General features: G+C 43.8%; 1 protein-coding gene across 1 annotated transcript in view; it reads right to left on the reverse strand.

Moving 5' to 3' along the window:
• Positions 1-19467, reverse strand: part of APC2 (APC regulator of Wnt signaling pathway 2) — a 78886-nt gene extending 59419 nt beyond the window's left edge. The window contains exon 1 of the mRNA XM_087952706.1: positions 19367-19467. Within this exon, the coding sequence (XP_087808832.1) occupies positions 19367-19420 (54 nt within the window). The 5' untranslated portion in view covers positions 19421-19467. The remainder of the gene's footprint in view (positions 1-19366) is intronic.
• Positions 19468-23438: the final 3971 nt, after the last annotated feature.

A 23438-nucleotide genomic window follows, 5' to 3' on the forward strand; every position in this document is an offset into this window, starting at 1 on the left:
AACAGGCATAAGTCACTTTTTTCAGTGCCGTTGTAACTTTGAACCATCACTAAATGAAGTGTTGTAAGTGAAGGACTGCCTGCATTTTCTGTCATAATCCCATAAAAAAATCAGCATTTCACAAACTGGTAGTCCTTGGCTTACAACAGTCCATTTAGTGACCGTTCCAAATTACAACTGCCCTGGAAAAAAAAATGACTTACGACTAATTTTCACACCATCTGACTGATTTTCACACACAAGCCTCCTCGTGGTCACATGATCAAAATTCAGATGCTTGGCAACTGGTTCATCTTTATGACCAGGGGTCCCCAAACTTGGCAACTTTTAAGACTTGTGGACTTCAACTCCCAGAATTCTCCAGCCAGCATACCTAGAATTCTGGCTATGTGGACTTCAACTCCCAGAATTCTTCAGCATAGAATTCTGGGAGTTGAAGTCCACAAGTCTTAAAGTTGCTGAGTTTGGAGACCTCTGTTTATGACGGTTGCAGCATCTGGGGGGGGGGAGCAGTTATGGGATCCCCTTTTGCGACCTTCTGACAAGCAAAGTGTGATGACCCGGGGCGTGACACAAAAACAACAAAATCACAAAAGTAGGTAAAGTCCCTTTAATACCTCCAACTTGGCCCCCAATGTCCAGTTATCATCAGCTGGAGAAAAAGCTCCCCCAAGAACAGTTTTTAAAGGGAAGAAATTCAGTCTGAACCCTAAGTACATATAAATTATAAATAAAAACCAACACAAACCACACTGCAGCAATTAACGAGACAGGGCAGAAAAAAAGAATTGCAGACTTCAAAAGATAACAACACACACACAGTTGGGAGGACACCGGAACCCAGATAAGACTTGACAAACAAAGATAATTCATGCTTTGCTTCCAGCAAGGTGCTGTGCACAAACACCCTCTTTATTTTGTTTTCCAAGCTGCAGCTAATGAAGGGAATCAGGGCTCTTTTCTCCCCCGTAACCCACGTTGCTCCCTTCTCTGTTCCTCCCTGCATGCCCTAGGGTGGAGAGAAAGTGGCCCTGGGTCTTCCTCTGAATGCCCAGCCAGACTGTTTCTTCCACAGCCTCCGGAGCCACACTCCCACACGCTGTCAGCTGCTCAACCTCCCCCTCGGAATCAGATTCCAACAGGGGCATGACACAAAGGCAGTGGGGAAGCCAGCAGGAAAGGTTGCGATCCAGTAGATGTCTTGCTTAACAACTGCATGAGGCAAGATGAATTTTCCTGTCTCAAGTGAGATCATAAGTCGAGGACTACCTGCATTATGGCTTTGGATGGGACTCGGGAGCATAACACTCTCTCCTCCCCTTGGGAGACGATCTGGAAAAACCAATTAGTTCAACATTAACTCAAAAAGGAAGGGTGTTTCTAGATTGCTATGGGGATCTGATTATGCCGCGTTTCACCAGCTGTGCATAATCTTGACTGCACCAGCCACTACTAAATCAATGCGTTGTTGTTGTTTTTTCCTTTGACCTTCTGTAGAAGCCAAAGTTGGACTTTGAAAAAAGAGGGAGAGAAAGAGGATGGAGTTTCTATGGAGATTCTCAGTCCTCCAAGTCATGGTTGTCCCAAAGGTGTTTTTTTCCCCTCAAGACTTTCTGGTTTTTTCTTTGAAGGACGTTTCGCTTCTCATCCAAGAAGCTTCTTCAGCTCTGACTGGATGGTTGTCAAGCCTGAAGCTGGCCTGGCTGCGGCCATTTTCTTTTCTGTAGTTTTTCTGTAGGGATTTTTCTCCACATGGTTTCAGGCTAGACACAACCTGGAGCTTGAGGCCAGGGAAGGGCAGAAGTGGGATGATGCCAGTTCGCACCGGTTGGTGTGAACCGTTAGTAAGATTCTGTGTAGTTCAGTGAACCGGCAAATCCTACCACTGGCTGGCCTCACCCCTGCTCATTTTTCAGGCTGTTTTGGGGGGGGGCATTCTTGGCCCGAAAACCAGGTTTACCATCCATCTTAGCCCCTCTTTCAAGGGAAACAGCTCTCTCCATCATGATCTTTATATTCCTTTATACTAACTGGCATGGGGGATTAGCCAATATCTCAAGTAGACTGCTTTGGTTAAAAAAAAAAAATCAAAAAGCCTCTTTTAATTCCCATTTCTTCTCTCAGTTTGATCAGTTGCTCTAACCACTCCACCATTCATTTTTAATTGCTGGTTTTCTTTGTAGCTCTTGACTTGTTTAGAGTGTATCTATATTTTGAAATATAATGTTTTGGTGAGATCTACCGTTATATTTTCAAATATATTGCCTTGGCATGATTTACTATTACATGTACAAATCTATTATCCTGCTGAGGACTACTATTTTATTTTCAGATATATTATCCTGCTGAGATCCACCATTACATTTTCAAATTTTTATTTTCCCCATTTCTGAACTGTCCAGCTCCCTCAGAGGGATTCTGGCAGTGTAGAACAAAATATTAAAATACAAAAAATATATTGACCTGGTGAGATCTACCATTACAGAAAGTCTTTGATGTACGACCCCAATTGAGCCCCAAATTTCTGTCGCTAACTGGGTTTTGTTCCATTTTATGACCTTTCTTGCCATCGTTGTTAAGTGAATCACTGCAGTTAGTAACATGGTTAAGTGAATGTGGCTTCCCCCTTGATTTTGCTTGTCAGAAAGTCTCAGTGTCAGGATTCCGGCAGTTACCCCCACTTAAATCATGAGTCTCGAGCCAAACTTCCAAAATTTCAAAAGGATTTATTGGGAGTTAACATGTCCGGCATTGCCTGGGTGTAGCCAACTCTGAGGCATATAATTCTCACCCTTGACCCTGGTTTTCCCCCACCAATCCAGGGGTGTATCGTAATTCATATTCTCCAATGGGACACACCCATAGCCAAGAGTCATCAATCATGCTCTGCAGTTAAGAATTTTGTGTGACAGAAACTTCAGTCACCTAGTTACTATCTTTGAAAACATTTATGGAATGCAGTTTCGGTTTGCAAGCTGCTGCACTGCTCCCCCTTCCCTTTCTGTTGGCAACTCTAAAAAAAACATAGAAATATTTTATGAGTTGACACTCAAAAGGTGATCACATGACCCCGGGACACTGAAATCGTCATAAACACAGTACCTTCCAGCTGCCAAGCATTTGAATTTTGATCCGGGGACCACCGGGGATGCTGAAACAGCCGTAAGGGTGAAAAACAGTCATAAGTCACTTTTTAAGGTGACATTATGACTTCAAATGGTCACAAAATAAACAGTTATGAGTTGAGGATTCCCAGTACATTTTCAAACGAAGAGCAATATAGAATTACTGGAAGTAACTAAAGCAATCAGACTTTAATTAGGCCTTAGAGAATGAAAGCAATTTGGGGTGGCTGAAACATTTGGCCTAATCCACCTCACCACTCCAAATCTCTAACATGAACCTTTTTCCACATCACCTGAAAATTTCCCTTTTTTTTTTTAAAGGAGGAGGAAATCGCAGCATTTTTTAAAACATGCAATTAAGTCTTTTGGCAGTATAAACAAAGACATCCCTGCAGGATTCTACCTCAGAGTAGATAACACCGGGGCAATTAAAGTACTTTGCAAATATCGAGCTTCAGTTTTATTTGTTATTTGGGGTTTGAATCTGTAGTCTTTCCTCACTCGCCTCCCACCCCAACAATCCTAAAAGTTTTAGACACAAAGGTTATCTGGCGCTTGGGATTTCAAGAGCAAAAGGGTTTTGATCCTTAAGCCTATTTTGCATCCTACATCTAATCTTACTTGGTTTTTGTGGGTTCTACAGTATCTAACATCTTGGTTAGAGAGAACCCTGTGGAGAAAGCCTGGTGATTGAAATTCACGAAACTGGAGAGGAAGGTGAACTGTAAAAGGCCCAGCTGCATCTAGTCATCAGAGTGTACAGTTGAGGTGAGAATTTTGGAAAGCTAACCCGCTTTGGTTAAGATTTGTAGTGTAGTTGTGCACTTTGATCCTTTGAACCCATTAAAAAGGGTGTGTGTGTGTGTGTGTGTGTGTTTCAATTGGGAAGGAGATTCCAAAGGCCTCGGCTGTCATTTCAGCACCTTGGACAAAGGCATCCTCAAGTCCAGATATTGTGATTCTCACCAGCATTTTTGCTTCTAACCCTTTTCAGATCTATTAAACCACAAGTACAGAGACTCCATCTAAATACCCTCACTGTGGGATTCTGAAAATAGTTCCACCTGCTATGAGTCACAGTTTTACACATGGTTTCCCTTGGCAGGCATAAAGCCCTAGTAAACACACACACGCGCAGAGAGAAAATTCTGAGCTAGGTGGCCTTTAATGTGTCTCACCAGAAGGTCCTCCTAGGAGGAATCAGATGGCATGGCTCGGTTGCTTATTCGCAAACGATTAAAATCATATTTGAACAAGCACCCAGGCTTGGAGAGTCATCCATATTACAGCTAAATCTCACATTTTTCTCTCTGTCTTTGCTGCCAGCAAGGGGGCATCTGTGTTTCCAATTCCCTCTGTTGAAATTAGGAATAAGAATGAAATTTCTAGTTGGAAAGCCAGTCCACTGAGCAGATAAAATAGGTTTTAGATATGAGCCCAGATGTTTTTAGAGGGATTGCTGATCTGGAGGAGCAATCATTTATAATTTATGTTGCTCACCATGTTTAGAGAGGCAGATAAAAGACTTATGGGGGAAAACAACAACAACAGTCTTAGAGCACTGAGACAAAAGCACATTTATTTGTTTGTTTGTTTGTTTGTATCCTGTCTTTACTATTTTTACAAGTAATTCAAGGCAACATATCCAACACACCTCTTCCTCCTACCTGTGAATTGGGATGGACTGATAGGGAGAGGGACTCGCCCAAGGTCACCCAGATGGCTTTTATGCCTAAGGCAGGACTAGAACTCACCACCTCCTGCTTTCTAGCTCAGTGCCTTAACCACTAGACAGGTCCCTGCTGCCCAAAGAGTTGGGGCCACTGCCCTACAGGGTGTGATAGTTGTGGGGGGAAAGTGAAAAGAAGCTCTTGGTATATATGCTATTGTACTATTGGAGGAAAGACAGGATATCTTAAGTATCTAAGAGGATAATTTAACAAAAAAATAAATGCTTTTCTTAAAAGAGAGAAAATGTGTGGAAATTTAAAAAGTAACAAAAAAAAAAAAGAACAATTAGAGAAGGAATTTACTAAATTTGGATCTCCCCAAATTCAGCAAGTGATATTTTTATTTTTGGTTAGCCAGTTTTTACTTGAATTATTTTCATTTTAGTCCTAATTCTAGGTGGTTTACAGATTATAAAATAAGGATATGACTACATTAACCATTAATTGTTGGGTGCTGATTTTATAAAAGGAAACAAAGGATATAATTGTTTTAATTCAAAGTGAATTAATGAGGCATAACTCACAATGATGAAATTGAAGAAAAGCTACTCCTTTTCACATTAAGTAGAAAGGATGTGGGAAGTGTAAATTCAATACAAAAAATGAAGGAAAAAGAGAAATCTAAATCAGAAGAGGTATGAGCCAAAATATTGATAATATTAAAATAAGAAAGGAGGGGTTTAATTAAAAAGAAAAAGAAATGTACAAGGAAGGAGAAAGAGAGAGAAGGAAGGGGGAAGGGAAGGAAGGAGAGAGGAATGGAGGGAGGGAGGAATGAAGGGAGGGAGAAGAGAAGAAAAAGAGAGAAGGAAAAAGAAAGGAAGGGGAAAGGAAGAAAGGAAAAAGAAAAAGGAAGAGAAAGAAAGAAAAAAGAAAAGGAAGGGAGGAAGGAAAATAAGAGGGAGGAAAGGGAGAGAGGGAGGAGAAAGGTGGAAAAAGAAAGAAAAAAGAAAGAAAGAAAAAGAAAGAAAGAAAGAGAAAGAAAGAAAGAAAGAAAGAAAGAAAGAAAGAAAGAAAGAAAGAAAGAAAGAAAGAAAGAAAGAAAGAAAGAAAGGAAGGAAGGAAGGAAGGAAGAAAAAAAATAAAGAAAGGAGGAATGGAGGGAGGGAAAAATAAAAAAGAAAGGAAGGAAGGAAAAAGAAAGGAAGGGGAAAGGAAGAAAGAAAAAGGAAGAGAAAGGAAGGAAAGAAGGAAGGAAGGAAAGAAGGAAGAAAAATAAGAGGGAGGGGAGGAAGGGAGGGAGGAGAAAGGTGGAAAGAAAGAAGAAAGAAAGAAAGAAAGAAAGAAAGAAAGAAAGAAAGAAAGAAAGAAAGAAAGAAAGAAAGAAAGAAAGAAAGAGGAAGGAAGAAAAGAAGGAAGAAAGAAAGAATGGAGGGAGAGAATAAGAAGGAAGGAAGGAAGGAAGGAAGGAAGGAAGGAAGGAAGGAAGGAAGGAAGGAGAAAGAAAAGAAGGACAGAAAAAGAAAGAAAGAGAAAAAATAAAATAACTGAACCTGAAAGAGAATCGGGGGAGAGAGAACAAAGAAAGGGCTACAGTGTTGGGCTCCTTCCCTCTCTCCAGCCTGCAGCCCCCAAGGGCGATTAAACAAACAAGCTGTTGTTATCCGTTTCTGCTGACTGAAATTTCATCTGAGTTCCAGGCCAAGGGGGGAGATGAAAGGAGAAAGGGAAAGAGAAAGCCCAACCAGCACAAACAAAGGAGCCCCTAGAGCCCCCCACCCTTCCCCCCCTTTTCCATCTCACGCCCCCCCCCGCCTCCCTTCTGCGTTCCCCTCTCTGTGTTCCTGCCAGCCAGAGTGAGGGTGGGAGGGGAGCACGATGGGTGCCCACCCCCAGGTGTGTGTGTGCGGGGGGGGGAGGGGGGGCTGGTTATTATTAGTCACCCTTTCGTCCTTTCCTGCTTTGCTTTTCAAACTTTTACTCTGATTTGACTGGCACGGATTTAATTGTGTTATTCCGTTTTGCTATTTGGCTCCGTCGTGCCTTTGACTTCAATGGCAGGTGGTCTTCAAGTTACGACCAGTTGCTTAGCAACCGTTTGAAGATCCAACAGACCCTCACCGGAGGTAGCAACAGCAAAAGTGCTTAGATTTATATACCTCCCATTAGTCTCTAAGCAAGTTTACAGAGTTGGCCCCCTCCCTAACAATCTGGGTCCTCCTTTTACCGACCTGGGAAGGATGGAAGGCTGAGTCAATCTGGAGCCCCGTCAGGATCGAACTCCTGGCAGTGGGCAGAGTCAGCCTGCAATACTGCAGTCTAATCACTGCGCCACCACAGCTCTTATAAACAGATCATGTGAACGCTGCCATATATTCCTTTTACTTTCTGAACCATTCTTTTAAAAAATTCCCCACCGAGCTGCAATGTTACATTCTAACCACATTCTAACCTAATCAGGAAGGAAGGAAGGAAGGAAGGAAGGAAGGAAGGAAGGAAGGAAGGAAGGAAGGAAGGAAGGAAGGAAGGAAGGAAGGAGAGAGAAAAAGAAGGGCGGAGAGAAAGAAAAGAAAGAAAGAGGGAAAGAAGGAAGGAGAAAAGGGAGGGAGAGAAAGAAAGAAAGAGGAGGGGGAAGGGAGAGAAGGAAGGAAGGAAAGAAGGAAGGAAGGAAGGAAGGAAGGAAGGAAGGAAGGAAGGAAGGAAGGAAGGAAGGAAGGAGAAATAGGATGGAGAGAAAGAAAGAAAGAGGGAGAGAAAGAAAGAAGGAAGGAAAAAGGGAGGGAGAGAAAGAGGAAAGGAAGGAAGGAAGGAAGGAAGGAAGGAAGGAAGGAAGGAAGGAAGGAAGGAAGGAAGGAAGGAGAGAGAAAAAGAAGGGCGGGAGAGAAAGAAAAGAAAGAAAGAGGGAAAGAAGGAAGGAGAAAAGGGAGGGAGAGAAAGAAAGAAAGAGGAGGGGGAAGGGAGAGAAGGAAAGAAGGAAGGAAGGAAGGAAGGAAGGAAGGAAGGAAGGAAGGAAGGAAGGAAGGAAGGAAGGAAGGAAGGAAGGAAGGAGAAATAGGATGGAGAAAAAGAAAGAAAGAGGGAGAGAAAGAAAGAAGGAAGGAAAAAGGGAGGGAGAGAAAGAGGAAAGGAAGGAAGGAAGCCATAGCAACAGCACTTAGACGTATATACCGCTTTACAGTGCTTTACAGCCCTATCTAAGCAGTTTACAGAATCAGCATCTTGCCCCCATCAACCTGGGTCCTCATTTTACCGACCTTGGAAGGATGGAAGGCTGAGTCAACCTTGAGCCAGCCAGGATCGAACTCCTAACAGTGGGCAGAATCAGCCTGCAATATTGCCTTCTAGCCACTATGCCACCACGACTTGATGACTGAGTTTCGATGGCTTCCACCCCCGTGGTCACCTGATAACATTTTGGGCATTAGGCAAACAGCCCACATTTAAGGCTGTTTGCAGCATCCCGCAGGCATGGGACTACGGTTTACGTTTTTGTTGGAAAGCAATATTCACTGCCACAAGGAAAGGGTAGTGAAATTGGGTGGGTCACATGATGACCTGCTTTAGGACCATCACAACTTACAATCATAATTGCCAAGCTCAATTAAAGTTCTAAATTGAGTATTATTATTATTATTATTATTATTATTATTATTATTATTATTATTATTATTATTATCAACACCACTACAGATAGCCCTCAACTTACAACCACAATTGAGACCAGAATTTCTCCTTGTTAAGTGAGATGGTCGTTAAGTGAGTTTCACCCAATTTAATGACCTTTTTTGCCATGGTTGTTAAGGAATCACTGCAGCTGTTAAGCGGATAATGCAGTCATTAAACGAATCCAGTTTCCTGTGTTGACTTTTCGTGCTGAAAAACAGCTAAAAGGGTTCCAAAGGGTGATCATCACACAACCATGGGGGACGCTGCCGTTGGTTGTAAGTGTGAGGATTGGCTGTTAAGTCACTTTTTTCAGCATGGTCACTAAATAAATGGTTGTAAGTCGAGTTGTATTGTATTGCTTATTTTATTTGTACGGCTTAAAACTCATCTTAAAAAACAACTTGGTGATTGCTGCATTTTTGCATTTTGAGAAGTAATTGGGTTGTTTGTTTTTTTAAAATGTGATTTGTCTTTTTGTGGGCATTTTTCTCTTCAGGGATGTTTCTGTTGGGCTTTTTTTAAACCCCGCAGTGAGTCCATATTGATTTGGCCAAAGACACACGTACAGTCAAGCTAACAAATGCATAAATATATAAAAACAAAATACCACTCACGCATCATCACAAAATCTCCAGAACTGTAAAGCCTACAAACTTGAAATTTGGCACGTATGTTCCTCTTGACTTCTAGGTGTTCACTAAGAAAGAATTTTTCAAAATGACCATCAGAGCATTAGTATTTCCTATATTATTATTATTAACACGCTCTGATGCTAAGGAGTTCTACTCCCCCTCCCCACCTGAAAAGAAATCTCTTCCAAATGCAAAACACAAGCAGAGGAGTTTCAGTTTCTGTTTCAGAGCACCAAGCAGCTTTAGTACAGAACAGTTGAGCTAAGCCACGCCCAGGCTCCTTGCCGTCTCCTTCTTGCTCACACAGCAAATACAGTTTCGGTTTCCAAACAGCCCTCAACTCCCTCACACACCGACAGGACGCTAGCCAGATGATTACAGATTACAGATAATCAGACTTGGAAGGGACCTTGTAGGTCATCTAGTTCAACCCCCTTGCTTAAGCGGGAGACCCTACACCACTTCTGACAAATGGCAGTCCGATTTCTTCTTGAAGGTCTCAACTGATGGCGCTCCCACAACTTCCGAGGGCAACTTCTGTTCCACGGGTTGATTGTTCTCACTGATGAATACTGATGGATGCTGGTAGGCCGTGGCAGAATTCCTCCCCGCCTTATTTTCCTCCCCAAAAACTAAGCCCGACCACATAGTTTTATAGCGAAGCACGGGTACCCAGCTGGTGCCTGGGTACCCAGTTTGACTTTTTCCAAGTAAGGTCAATAAAATTCTGGGCCCCAGAGAAATCTATAGCCCTTCCCCTCCCAAGCGATGCTCTTCACACACGGATCTACATCAAAGGAAGATGCTGAACGCCCCGTCGCCCAATCAAAAGAGAGCAGGATCGCCATGGCAACCAGACTGGCTAGTTATCCAGGTTTATCCCTAGCTTAGCTTTCTCCACACTGGCAGATGGGATTTAGTCAACCTGGAGGGGATGAAGAGAGAAGCCGGGAGACAGGTACGCCGGGATGAACATCGATCTGTCTACAATATCTGGGGAAGGGAAAGACGATCAGGAAGGAGAGAAGGAGGGCAAGGATCGGAAAATAAATAAATAAACAAGCAAAGCTACCTGGAAAGCCTTTTTTTAAAAAAAAATAATAATGAAAAAACCAAGTACAGGTAGTCCTCGACTTACGACCACACCGGAGACCAAAATTTCGGTCGCTCAGCGAAACATTGGTTAAGTGAATTTTGCTCCTCGTAAAGACCTTTTTTTTGCCATGGTTGTTAAGTGAATCGCTGCCATTGTTAAGTTTGTAACACGGTCGTTAAGGGAATCTGGCTTCCCCGTTGACTTTTCTGGTCGCAAGGCCGCAAAAGGGGAACAGTAGGGGAATATTGCAAAGCGTCATAAATAATGAGTCATTTGCCAAGTCCTTGAACGTGGATCACGTGATCATAGGGGTTGGCTGGTCATAAGTGTGAAAAAGGGCCATAAGTCACTTTTTTCTCAGTGCCATTGTAACTTTGAATGGTCACGAAATGAACTGTTGTAAGTCGAGGACTAGCTGTGCATTGGTCGATTTCTCCATGATGCCCTCTAGGAAAAAAAATTAATGAAGTTAATTTTAACACTGCTTTAACACAACAAGGATACCAGAGCTGGAAGGGACCTTGGAGGTCTTCTAGTCCAACCCGCTGCTCAGACAGAAAAACTTGTCATGCCCCTGGTGGAGTCTGGTTCTGAGGGAGAGATGGAACAGCTGACCGGGAGTTGGAGTGTGGCTCCGGTGGTTGTGGAGGAAACTGGGGAAGGACACAGGCCGGATGGCCATTCAGAGGAAGACCCATCCCCATCATCCTAGGGCACGCAGGGAGGAGCGGATAAGGGAGAAACATGAGTGGTGTGGTCTATGGGGGAGGAAGGGGCCCTGATCCCCTCCATGGGCTGCAGCTGGAAGGATTGGTTAAAGGGACAAACTGTGCATGGCAAAGGTGCTGGAAGCAAAGTGTGCATTCTTATGGGAGCTTATCTGTGTTTTGGCTTCCTCCCAACTGTGGTTGCTGCATTATCTGGTAGAAGTCTGCAATTAATCATCCTTGCCTGCCGTAGTAATTCTTTCGGTGTGGTTTGTGTTGGGTTTTTTATTTCGAATTAACTTTACTCTGGGTGCGGACTGCATTTATTCCCCCCGTAAACTGTTTTCTTTAAGAGTGTGATATCCAGCCAAAGATAATTGGACATTGGGGCCAAGTTGGAGGCATTAAAGGGACTTTCTTCTATTTTTGTGTCTTGGTTATTTTTGTGTCACGCCCCGGGTCATCACAAAACCTTATCCCATTTCAGACAAATGGCTGTCCAGTCTCTTCTTAAAAGCCTCCAGTGATGGAGCACCCATAACTTCTGAAGTCAAGCAGTTGCACTGGTTAAAATGATCTCACTGTCCGGAGATTTCCTCTTTAGTCCTAGAAGGTCCTGGGTCCCTCTTTGATACATTCAGCCTTGCAAGATTTGGTTAAGGAAATCTTACAGTAAGGACACAGAGCAGAGGTGGGACTCAATTTTTTTAACAACAGGTTCTGTGGGCGTGGCTTAGTTGGTGGGCGTGGCTTGGTGGTCATGTGACTGGGTGGACGTAGTGGTTATGTTATTGGCTGGGCATGGCCAACTCAATATCACTCACATTGAGGCACACATCTCCTCGCCTGGCCTCTCATGACTGTGGGGATGCTGCAACAGTCATAAGTGTGAAAAAAGGTCATAAGTCACTTTTTTCAGTGCTATTGTAACTTTGAATGCTCACTCCACACAAGCAAAGTACCAGCAAAGGAGGGGAAAAAAAACTCCAGAGAAGTTCCTGAGACAGGAAGTCTAGTCCTGCCAAGAATGTAATAAGGGTTAACGGAGAGGCAGTTTCTGTAAGCAACACCAGAATGTTTCCTTCCTGCCTTCCTTACAGGATTAGCCCAGTAATTTCTTCTAACAACGGGTTCTCCGAACTGCTTAGAATGTTAAAAACCGGTTCTAGCGAATAGGTGCGAACTGGTAGAATCCCACCCCTGAGACAGAGCTAGTGCTCCTGGTGGGGCTTCCTCACAAGACCAACACTGAGGGAGGTTCATGGGAGGGTGTGTGTCAGTGGTGGTATGCTACCGGTTCAGACCGGTTCAATCTCAGCTGGTGTGAGGGAAGCTGCGTGCCATTATTAGGCAAAGCACACCCACCAAGCCACGGCCACCTAGCCACGGCCACCGAACTGATGGTAAAACAATTTGAATCCCACCACTGGTGTGTGTGTATCTAGAAGAGTGTCCAAATACACTCATGCTGGCTGGGGAATTCTGGGAGTTGAAGTCCACACATCTTCAGGTGGCCAAGCTTGAGAAACACTGCTTTAAAGCAGGGGTCTCCAACCTTGGCAACTTTAACCCTGGAGGACTTCAAAGCTGGCGGGGGAATTCTGGGAGTTGAAGTCCTCCAGGCGTAAAGTTGCCAAGGTTGGAGACCCCTGCTTTTTTTTTTTAATTAATACCTTTACTGAACATTAATAAATACAAAATACAATACAACTCGTTAAAACGAAAAACACTATAAACGTTACAAATCAAACCCATTATTGTTCCAGTACCTATTTCATATTCCTGGTTATTTTTCAAGCATTATCCTCTTTAAACTCTTCCTTCCATATTTATTTCCTCGTTTATCTCTTTTGTAGATTTATCCATTTGTACCAGTTTTCCCAAACTGTATAGTACTTTTCTTTTAATTTTAGAGTAAATTTATCAGTGGTGGGATTCAAATTTTTTTACTACTGGTTCTGTGGGCGGGGTTGGTGGGCGTGGCAGGGGAAGGATATTGTAAAATCTCCAGTCAGAGGAGGGATTTGCCGGTTCTCCGAACTACTCAAAATTTCCACTACCACTTCTCCAGAACTGGTCAGAACCTTCTGAATACCACCTGTGAAGTTTATCCATTTCAGTGCAATTGTAGATTTTTTGGATTATTAAACTCTCTGTTGGCATGAGGTGGAGATGCTTTAAAGGGTTGCTTTAAAGGGTTACAGTTCTGTACCGCTTGGCTTCAAAACCCAAAGCATTATATAACCTTATTCATTTCCCTGGCAGCATAAAAGAAAGGGAGATGGGCAGTTAGGAAGTATGTAGGCAGGGGTGGGCTGCTGGGGGCTCGCAGGGGCTCAAGAGAGCCCCTAATAACCGCAGAAAGACAAGCAGCAAGGGAAAGCTCTTAATAAGCTTAATTGAACTTCACACCTCGTAAAAGTAAAAGCTAGATAAACAATCCACTCAGCGCTTGCGAGGGAGCACCATTGAGAAAATCAGATAACATAGCACTAGCTTCCAAGGGGATTAATTCCCAAATAATAAGAATTATGTAACTCACCAGAAACTCCACAAAGACTCCAAGATACCTCTCACAGTCACTGCTATTAAGCCTGGTTTCATCCAGTCTTTTATTTAAGAATGAAATGCACGAAATAATAAACAACTTTTTGGTATATATCTTTTTTATGTAATTAGAGCAAAGAGGTGATGTCGAGTTGGCCACACCCATCCAGTCACATGACCACCTAACCACGCCCACCCATCCAGTCATTAGGGCAGAGAGACCCTTGCTAAAAAATTTGAAGCCCATCCCTGTATGTATGTATGTATGTGCATGTGTGAATGTGTGTATAGACATACACAAACACACAGCTAGTCCTTGACTTACAACATCTCATTTAGTGACCATTCAAAGTTAACAACGGCACTGAGAAAAGCAACATAGGACCATTTTTCACACTTACGACCATTGCAGCATCTCTGCAATTGCGTGATCAAAATTTAGGCGCTTGGCAACTGACTCATATTTATGACGGTTGCAGTGTCCCGAGCTCATGTGATCGTGTTTTGTGACCGTTAGATCAGCAAAACGAGGGGGAACCCAGATTCACTTAATAACCGGGTTACTAACTTAACAAATGCAATGATTCACTTAACAACTGTGCCAAGAAAGGAAGTAAAAGGGGGGAAATCTCACTTAACTAATGTTTCCCTTAACAACAGAAATTTTGAGCTCCATTGTGGTCATGTCAAGGACTACCTGTATATATGTATATGTGTAGGTGTATGTATACGTATGTATGTGTATGTATATGCATTTATGTGTATCTATTAACTATATGTATGTATATACTGTACAGTATAGTATACAAACTTATACATATGGTGTGTGTGTGTGTGTGTGTGTGTGTGTGCGTATGTATGAAGTTTCATAGAATTATAGGCCATAAGGATGGAAAAGGGTCTCAGAGATCATCTAGTCCAACCCCCTTTCTGCCCAGTGCCAGAATCAGCATCCCTGATCAATCTTCACTTCGGCCTCCATTTAAACACCTCCAGCGAAAGAGTACCCAACACCTCCTGAGCTTTTTGTGCCTTTTGTCAATTGCTGTACCTTCCTCCTTCATTTGGTAGCTTTATTTGTTGCATTGTCACTTTGTCTTTGCGATTATTATTTTGCACTGTTTTTTAGATGAATAGGCCGTGAGTACAGCAGTAGTCGATGACCGATGTATTTATGGAAACAAAATCAATCAAAAGCACATGGCAGGGAGAGGAGTCTTTTAGAGGTATCACAGGTATGGTGGCTATAATGGTGCAATTGAAGACCTGCCTATTTTTGTAAATCTTTTTATAAATCCCATGGTTTCCCCGGTGACTCCTTTCTCTTTAGTAAGAGCTGGATGAATTTCGGATCAAAAAAGTATGTAAAAACCATGTGCAGTAAGTGCAAAGGTTAGTTGCAAATTACTCGACACAGAGTACCAGCTATTTGAGTAAATGGGGGTAAAACCAAGTTCATTACTTATTTAATGTATTTAGATCTCATTTTTTATTATTTTCATACATAACTTGAGGTGGTGAATATACCTAATATTCCTTCCTCCTATATTCTCCACAACAACAACCCTGTGAGGTGGATTAGGCTAAGAGAGAGTGACTTGTCCAAAATTATCCAGCCAGTTTGCATGCCTAAGGCAGGACTGGAACTCACAGTCTCCTGGTGATTGGTTCAAAGTCACCCAATTAACTTTCATGCCTAAGGCGGGACTAGAACTCACAGTCTCCTGGGGATTGGTTCAAAACCACCCAATTAACTTTCATGTCTAAGGCCGGACTAGAACTCACAGTCTCCTGGTGATTGGTTCAAAGTCACCCAATTAACTTTCATGCCTAAGGCAGGACTAGAACTCACAGTCTCCTGGTGATTGGTTCAAAGTCACCCAACTAACTTTCACGCCTAAGGTGGGACTAGAACTCACAGTCTCCTGGGGATTGGTTCAAAATCACCCAATTAACTTTCATGCCTAAGGCAGAACTAGAACTCACAGTCTCCTGGGGATTGGTTCAAAGTCACCCAGCCAGTTTTCATGTCTAAAGCAGGACTAGAATTCACTGTCTCCTGGTTTCTAGCCCGGTGCCTTCACTACAAGACTCAAAGTGGCTCTAAATAGCACTTTCCAAAATGATCTGATATAACACATAGCTAAAAGCCTGAGCTGTTTATTAGAAAGTCCCAAATCACAATCACAATGGGACCACGGTCAGCAAAGATTAAGTCAAGAGACCTAAATTGTTGTGTCAATATTAAGGTTTATTCCGATACCTACTTGCTGGATGCCTAGTCACAACAGTGACAGCCTCTGAGTTTGGAAGTTAAGCAGAGTTACCACTCATCAATAATTGGATGGATGACTAGCCGAAAAGAACCCCTCCAAAACTGAGCGATGGGCTAAACTGGAAAGTTACATTAATTAGAGACCTCAAAGGTTAAGTAGATATTCTAAAAGAAGGCACTAAATGACCATACTAAAGCATAAATGAAAAGCCACACAAAAATAGATGCCCAACTCACAGTTAACAAGGAGAGATTCCAAGTTTACAAAACATTTAAGCCCAAAAAGATTGGGGCCAATGCAATTTCCACAAGAGGAAAATTAAAGTCAGACCACCCCGCCAGATACAAACACCCAATAAGTGCCTCTAGTTGGAGTGTCTTCATCCATGCAGAAGAACATCCAGGCATATTCACGAGAGGCAGAATTTTCTGTTCTTTTTTCTACGCACAGCAGCTTGCAAAATTTATTAAGGAAATCATTCAGGCCAGTGTATTTTCAACCTTAACAACTTTAAGACAGGTGAACTCCTTAGCTGCCTGGGAAATTCTGGGCATTGAGTCCCATTGAGTCCATTGAGTTGCCAAGTTTGAAAAACACTGATTTAGGCCAGTGGTTGCCAACTGGTGGGCCAGGGACCACTGGTGGTCCATGAGAAAATTTTGGTGGTCCGCAGAGAAATGTCACCCCCAAAGCACCCTCCAAAGAAATTAATCCAGGCTGCGCGGGAACTCAAGGCTGCACCGCCCATATGGCCCGCGGGAACACAAGGCTTGCGTCGCTTGCATTGCGAACAACACGAGGTATTGAGGGGAGGGGGGAAAGGGCGGAAGGGGGGAACATGCCCCACACGCCCCACGTGCCTGGACTGGCCACTGTCTTCTTCTGCTTTTGGCTGCACACAAGGAAAGCAGCAAAAGTCTTTCTTTCTCTCCCCCAAACTCCACCAGAAATGAGTTTTTGGGACCCTGCAAGGCATCCTGCTCCAAGAGGCTGCGCTGGTGCAACAAGTCTCACCAAGATTTGTTGCCAAGTTTGGGGGAGAGAAAGAAAGACTTCTGCTGCTTCTGCTGTTTTCCTTGCATGAAGCCAAAAGTCTCTCTCTTTCTCTCTCCCCCTGAGAATGGAGCTGGAGATGGTATCCTGCGATCCCAGAGAAAGAATGACCCGTGGGATTTAAAATTATGAGCTGGGTGGTCCCTGAGGTCCAAAAGGTTGGCGACCCCTGATTTAGGCCATACTGCAAACACAATGGAGGAAAAAGCATCTTTAATTTAGTACAAGCCAAGAAAGTCCTCCCTTTTTCAAATCTCCTTTCAAATCACACAATTCTCTTCATCTCAGCTCCTCCCTTCCAACAACAAGGCGTGTGGGTGTGTAATGAATCTGGCCTACTACACAGTATATTAATATCGTTACATAATGGGTGAAAACCATATTGAACATTTGGTAGTACTAAATTTATAATTCACCCTTGTAATATTAAATTTTCTCGGCAATTACAAATAGAATAATATATATATAAAATCAATCCCTGGCAAGTTAAAATATAATAACTCGATAATGAAAAAGCAGATAACACAATCCTTTGTTAGTTTACTCTCAAGCGCTCTGCAATACAGGCAGTCCTCAACTTACAACCACACTTTGAACCCAAAATTTCTGTCGCTAAACAAGATAGTTGTTTAAGTGAGTTTTGTCCCACCTTACAACCTTTCTTGTCACAGTGAATCACAGCCGTCGCAAAGTTAGTAACACGGTTGTTAAATGAAGCTGAGTTCCTCCATTGACTTTGCTTGTCAGAAGATCACAGAAGGGGATCCAGTGACCCCTGGACACTGCAACCGTCATAAATATGAGTCAGTTGCCAAGCGTCCGAATTTTGATCCCGTGACTGCAGGGATGCTGCGGCAGTCGTTAAGTAGGAACACCGGTTACGAGTCACTTTTTTTTCCAGTACAATCATTGTAATTTAGAATGGTCACTAAACAAACTGTTTTAAGTTGAGGGCTACCTGTAGCTCGTTTTTAACTACTTTCTGGAAGGCTGTTAACCAGGGAGAGAATTCCTAGAGAGGCCATTCCAGAAGACAGGAAGGTCAACGGAGCCTAAGAATTCCCTCACTCCTCAAAAATTGGGGCACTACCAACATTTTCTCCTAGGAAACCGGTGCCTGGCATATCTTGTGCCCCAAAACCTGGCACAGCTAAAGCAAACCAAAGCACTTTGGAGATGGCAACATAATTTTTTTTTTAGCATGCAGACCATAAAAGAGTAGACAATGCAGTACACAGGGCTTTCTCAGAAAGCACTGGCCGCGGTTGGCACCCTGAGCCAAGGAGAGCCACAGCCTCTCTACCTTTGGCCTCCTACCATACAAAGGCAGGAAAACGAAAAAGGCATGGAAGCGACAGCACGACATTGGAGTGTTTTATGATAAAAGATCTGAGTGACCTTCTTATTTCTTTCTTCGGTGGCGGCGGCAGCAGAAGGAATGTGCCACTGAGGGGAAAAGGCCCATGTAACTTCTTTTTTAAGCAGCTGCCAAAGTGGGAAACCCATCCAGGACATTTAATGGACCCTCCAAAGGGAGAGGCAGTCTACCTCGGAAGGCCGGTGAACAGAGCAAAATGACAAGGGAAGGTCACCGCCTTCTTTCCGCTCTGCTTGGCAAACTCCTTCCCAACCCCTCCTGGCTGCCAGCCATCTGGACCGGAGAGATGGTGACCTGTTTTGTTTGCAATCCAAGAAGGCAGCATCGTTTTTTTTCCCTGCTTGGGGCAGCAGCGTTTGGATGACAACCCCACGGCATTTGCTCGTCCCAAGTAGCATCCCTCATGAACCTCGGCCAATTGGTTAAGCTTTGGGGAGGGAAGGATGTGTGTGTGTGTGTGGGGGGTGTTGTCTGTGTCTGTGGAGAAGATGGCACCCTTTGGGACCGGATCCATACGGCGTGTCCCCTCCCTGCCAGACAGACCCTACCAATTGCAACACCGACTCTTCAACTACACCCACCCCCCCTTGGCATTTCTTCTCATCGCTGGACTAGGAGAGCAGAAATAGTGCATGACCATCGCCCAGAACAGGAGGGGGGGGAGAATGGACACCCCCTAGACAGAACACACATGCGCGCACACACACCCAGCGCACACATGCATCCATGCACAGATTCTATGGCACAGCCACCACAACGAGAGGAAGAGACAGCAACGCTACTTGTCCGGTTGTGGGTTCTTCAAAACCGCAATGGGGATCGTTAAAAATAGAAAACGACAGTCTAGCTTTCCCCCCAGGGTGGATCGACACCCCCCCTCCCATTCCTAATTTATTCTCTGCGCCCCCCCCTCCCAAGCTCTGGGACCTTGTCGTGTCACATCCAGCCCCTGAGAGGGACGTCGGTCTCTTTTTAATATGCTGCTCAGGTTGGCACTGGCTGGCATCGGGATGAGGGGAAGGTTGGGGGCAAGGCTGGAAAAGCAGCCCCTTCCATTCTCCATCTGTTTTCTCTCTCTGTCTCTCTCTCTCCCACCCTCCTTTCCAGCTTGCTGCATTGACTCCTGCCTGCAAAAGCCCCCCCCCCACTTTCTCCCTCCCAAATATATATAGATATAGATATAGATATATATATCAAAACACAGAGAGGGTCTTACCTCATCCCCGAAGAAGGTGGAATGGAGAAAGGAGAGGACCCACAGCAGACCCATAGAGCCCACTGCATCCTTCTCCTGCCTCTCTGCCAGTCTCACTCAGATGGGCTTGGCTTTCCCCGGAGAGGGAGAAAGGCGTTGCAGTGCAGGTCTGGGGGCGCCAGGGGGCAGTGGGGAGCACCTGGCGGGTTGCTGGGGTGGAGTGGGGTGGGGTGCGGGGGAAGAGATGAAATAATAAGGCAGGGCCTTAGGGCGCAGCTGAGCGAATCTGTCCGGATAGAAAAAAGCTGATATGATCTTTTACACTTTGTAAGTGTGTCTGATCTTCTTGGTGGGGGGGGGCAGTTTGTGTTAAGAACCCCAGAAATGTGGAGCTTGAAGCTGGAGAAACTGTATTGACAAGGAAAGAGCCAGGAGCCGAGTATTTTAAAGACAGTATCCCACACACACACATACACACCTAAAGCTACCCATCTGGGACCCTGAAATTGGGGAAGAAGGCTGGGCTTGGAAGTGATGTAGGGTTTCCTGGCTAACAGATAACAGATAATCAGAGGTGGAAGGGACCTTGTAGGTCATCTAGTCGAACCCCCTGCCCAAGCAGGAGACCCTACACCATTTCTGACAAATGGCAGTCCAATCCCTTCTTGAAAGCCACCAGTGATGAAGCTCCCACAACTTCTGAGGGCAACTTCTATTCCATTGGTTCATTGTTTGCACTGTCAGAAAGTTTCTCCTTATTTCCAGGTTGAATCTTTCCTTGTTCAGTTTCCATCCATTATTCCTTGTCTGGCCTTCAGGTGCTTTAGAAGACAGCTTGACCCCTTCCTCCTCTCTGTGGCAGCCCCTCAAATAATGGAAGACCACTATCATGTCTCCCCTGGTCCTTCTCTTCACTAGACTAGCCAGGTCCAGTTCCTGCAACCGTTCTTTGTATGTTGTAGTCTCCAGTCCCCTAATCATCCTGGTTGCTCTTTTCTGCACTTTTTCTAGAGCCTCAACATCTAGGCAGGGCAGGGGTGGGATTCTACCAGTTCGCACCTATTCGCTAGAACTGGTTGTTAACATTAAAAGCAGTTCCGAGAACCGGTTGTTAGAAGAAATTACTGGCCTAACCCTGTAAAGGAAGGCAGGAAGGAAACATTCTGGTGTTGCTTACAGAAGCTGCCTCTCCTCTCTGTTAACCCTTATTATATTCTTGGCCGGACTAGACTTCCTGTCTCAGGAATGTCTCTGGAATTTTTTTTCCTCCTTTGCTGGTACTTTGCTTGTGTGGAGTGACCATTCAAAGTTACAATGGCACTGAAAAAAGTGACTTATGACCATTTTTCACACTTACAACTATTGCAGCATCCCCACAGTCATGAGAGGCCAGGCGAGGAGATGCGTGCCTCGATGTGAGTGATGTTGAGTTGGCCACGGCCAGCCAGTCATATTACCACCAAGCCATGCCCACCAACCAAGCCACGCCCACCAACTAAGCCACGCCCACAGAACCGGTTGTTAAAAAAATTGAATCCCACCCCTGAGGCAGGGAGTTGAAGTAGAAGACCTTCAAGGTCCCTTCCAACTATTCTATTCTATTCTATTCTATTCTATTCTATTCTATTCTATTCTATTCTATTCTATTCTTATAGGGCAATGGGGAGCAGTGACAGCCTTAAGGCCATTTCAAGGCAGAGCACCCCATTTCTGAAGCTCTTGGCCTTTTCAACAGCACTTCCTTGGCGTTCTTCAGCCAGGTGCCTTTCTGCTGTTGTGAAAGAATGGGCGGCTGTAACACATGCTTTATTTATTTATTTATTTGTATCCTGCCTTTATTCTTTTTTTTTTTTACAAAATAATTCAAGGTGGGCGAACATATCCAACATACCTTCTTCCACCTGTTTTCCCCACAATGACAACCCAGTGAGGTGGGTTGAGGAGAGAGAGAGAGAGAGGCACACCCAGTTGGCTTTCATGGGTTAAGGTGGGACTTGAAGTCCATGGGTGATGAATTCGCCTCCTGCTTTCCAGGCTTTTAAATTAAATAAAGAAAGAAGCAACCTCTTCTTGGGTTTGAGTGACTTTTAGATAGCTTGTGATACAATTTTAAAAAATGATTTAAAGTTGGCATTTTAACAGTGTTATTTTTTTTAGTTCAATGGCATCCTCTCCTTTCCTTTCTTTCCTCCCACCCTCCTTCTCCCTCTTTCTCTTTCTCTCCTTCCTTCCTCTCTCCCTCCTGCTCCCTCCCTCCCTCCCCCTCTCCTCCCTCCCTCCCTTCCTTCCTTCCTTCCTTCCTTCCTTCCTTCCTTCCTTCCTTCCTTCCTTCCCTCCCTTTTCTGCAAGCTAATGAGAGAAAAAGAAAATGGGCTGGGACTTTACTTTTTATAACCTGCCTTGTGGGTGTATATAAACTGAACCCTGGACTATAAACTCAGACATAAGTAAATAAACTTCAAATTCTATGGCTGTAGATGATGGCTATTAGGAATCAAATGGAGCTATCCAGATAACCAGATTCAGACCTGTCATTCCTTTGCATCACGGGCTGCTTTAAATTCCCACTTTCCTCCCCACCCCGCTCCTTTCCCTCCCTTTCCTGGTCTCACCTGCTCCTAACTGCTCCAAACTGGAATCTCTGCCCTGAGCTTTATTTATATCAAAATATACCCCAGAAGGAAAGCACTTCCTGTTCTTTCTTCTTGCTGCCCTTGACTAGAGGAATGATCTCGACAGGCACCCATTTGTTCAGGAGATCTGGATCATCTCCCCAAAATCTGACATCCATAGAGCAGATCTGGAGATTATACCCGTGCTAGGTGAGTGTGCTAGAATTGCAGTCTCATGTTGCCTGGTTTGGGATTTGGCTGAAGCTTGCTTACTTATTTTTTTGGCAGGGATCTGAAATCCACATCAATCCTGATTTGGGGGTCCCAGAAGAGGAATAAAACCAATAATCCTGATGAAAAAATTTGTCTAGGGGACTCCTCACTTCTTATAAGACAAAATACAACAAAATCCCTATTATTTTTTCTCTCACCTACAAAGTTCAGATTGAAAGTTCTTCTCCTATTTGCCTTTTTCCTTAGAGCAGGGGTGTCCAACCTTGACAATTTAAAAGCCTGTGGACTTCAACTCCCAGAATTCTCCAGCCAAGATATGGGAAGCTCAGAGGTGCTGGCTGGGGAATTCTGGGAGTTGAAGTCCACAAGTCTTAAAGTTGCCAAGTTTGGACATCCCTGTCTTCGAAAAACAGCTGGTTTCGGCTTCTTGAAACTTGGGGAAAGACTAAAGTAGTAACTCTTTTGTTAAAATAGGACAATGAAGCAAATTCCTTCTCTCCATACAATCAGCTCCAGCTTGCTTCTTGGAAGCTGGGATTAGTACTCTAGTTTCAAGCTTCTAGTCCTGCTGAAGGATTGTGCTCGAAGCCCTGGGATTTTGAAGTAATTTAAAACCAGACGTTGCCAACCCATCTTGGAGGATAACAAAGAAAAGTAATTCCCTCAGTGTTATTTGGATCAGTCTTCTTCCGCCTGGAACCAGAATCCCATTTAATTTAGGATTTGCTTATTTTCATTTGTTTAATTTAGGATTTGCATATGTCTGAGGTTACCAGATTGAAAAAGGTGGATTTAAATTATGGGATGGGATGAAAAATGACGTTGAAAACTCTTTTAATATCATAATTGCAGCCCACTCTGTACTTAAATATATATCTCCCTTGGAATAATATTTTTAGCAATTGTCATTATAATTTGTCCTTTAAATGTGACTGTAACTGCCTCAATTCCAACTGTTAATCATAATTAATTAGCTGGAATTCTGTCTTCCTTTTGGGTTGTTGTTTGCCACCCACTCCTAAAGAGCTTCCAGACGTGTACACAAAATTCAGAAAATCCATGAAAGATGTAAGAGTTGTTTTCACTCTAGTTTGAACCATGATTTAGCTCACCCAAGCCAACTTTGTAAGGTTTATATAATAAAAACCCAGCTGGCTAATTTGATAAACCATGGATAAGCATGTCAGGGGAAACCAAAACAGAAACACATCTAAACCAGAGGTCTCCAACCTTGGCAACTTTAAGAT

Source organism: Notechis scutatus, chromosome 1, assembly GCF_049901735.1.
Source record: "Notechis scutatus isolate UNSWTSFEM ecotype Mainland chromosome 1, rNotScu1.2, whole genome shotgun sequence".
NCBI lineage: Eukaryota > Metazoa > Chordata > Lepidosauria > Squamata > Elapidae > Notechis > Notechis scutatus.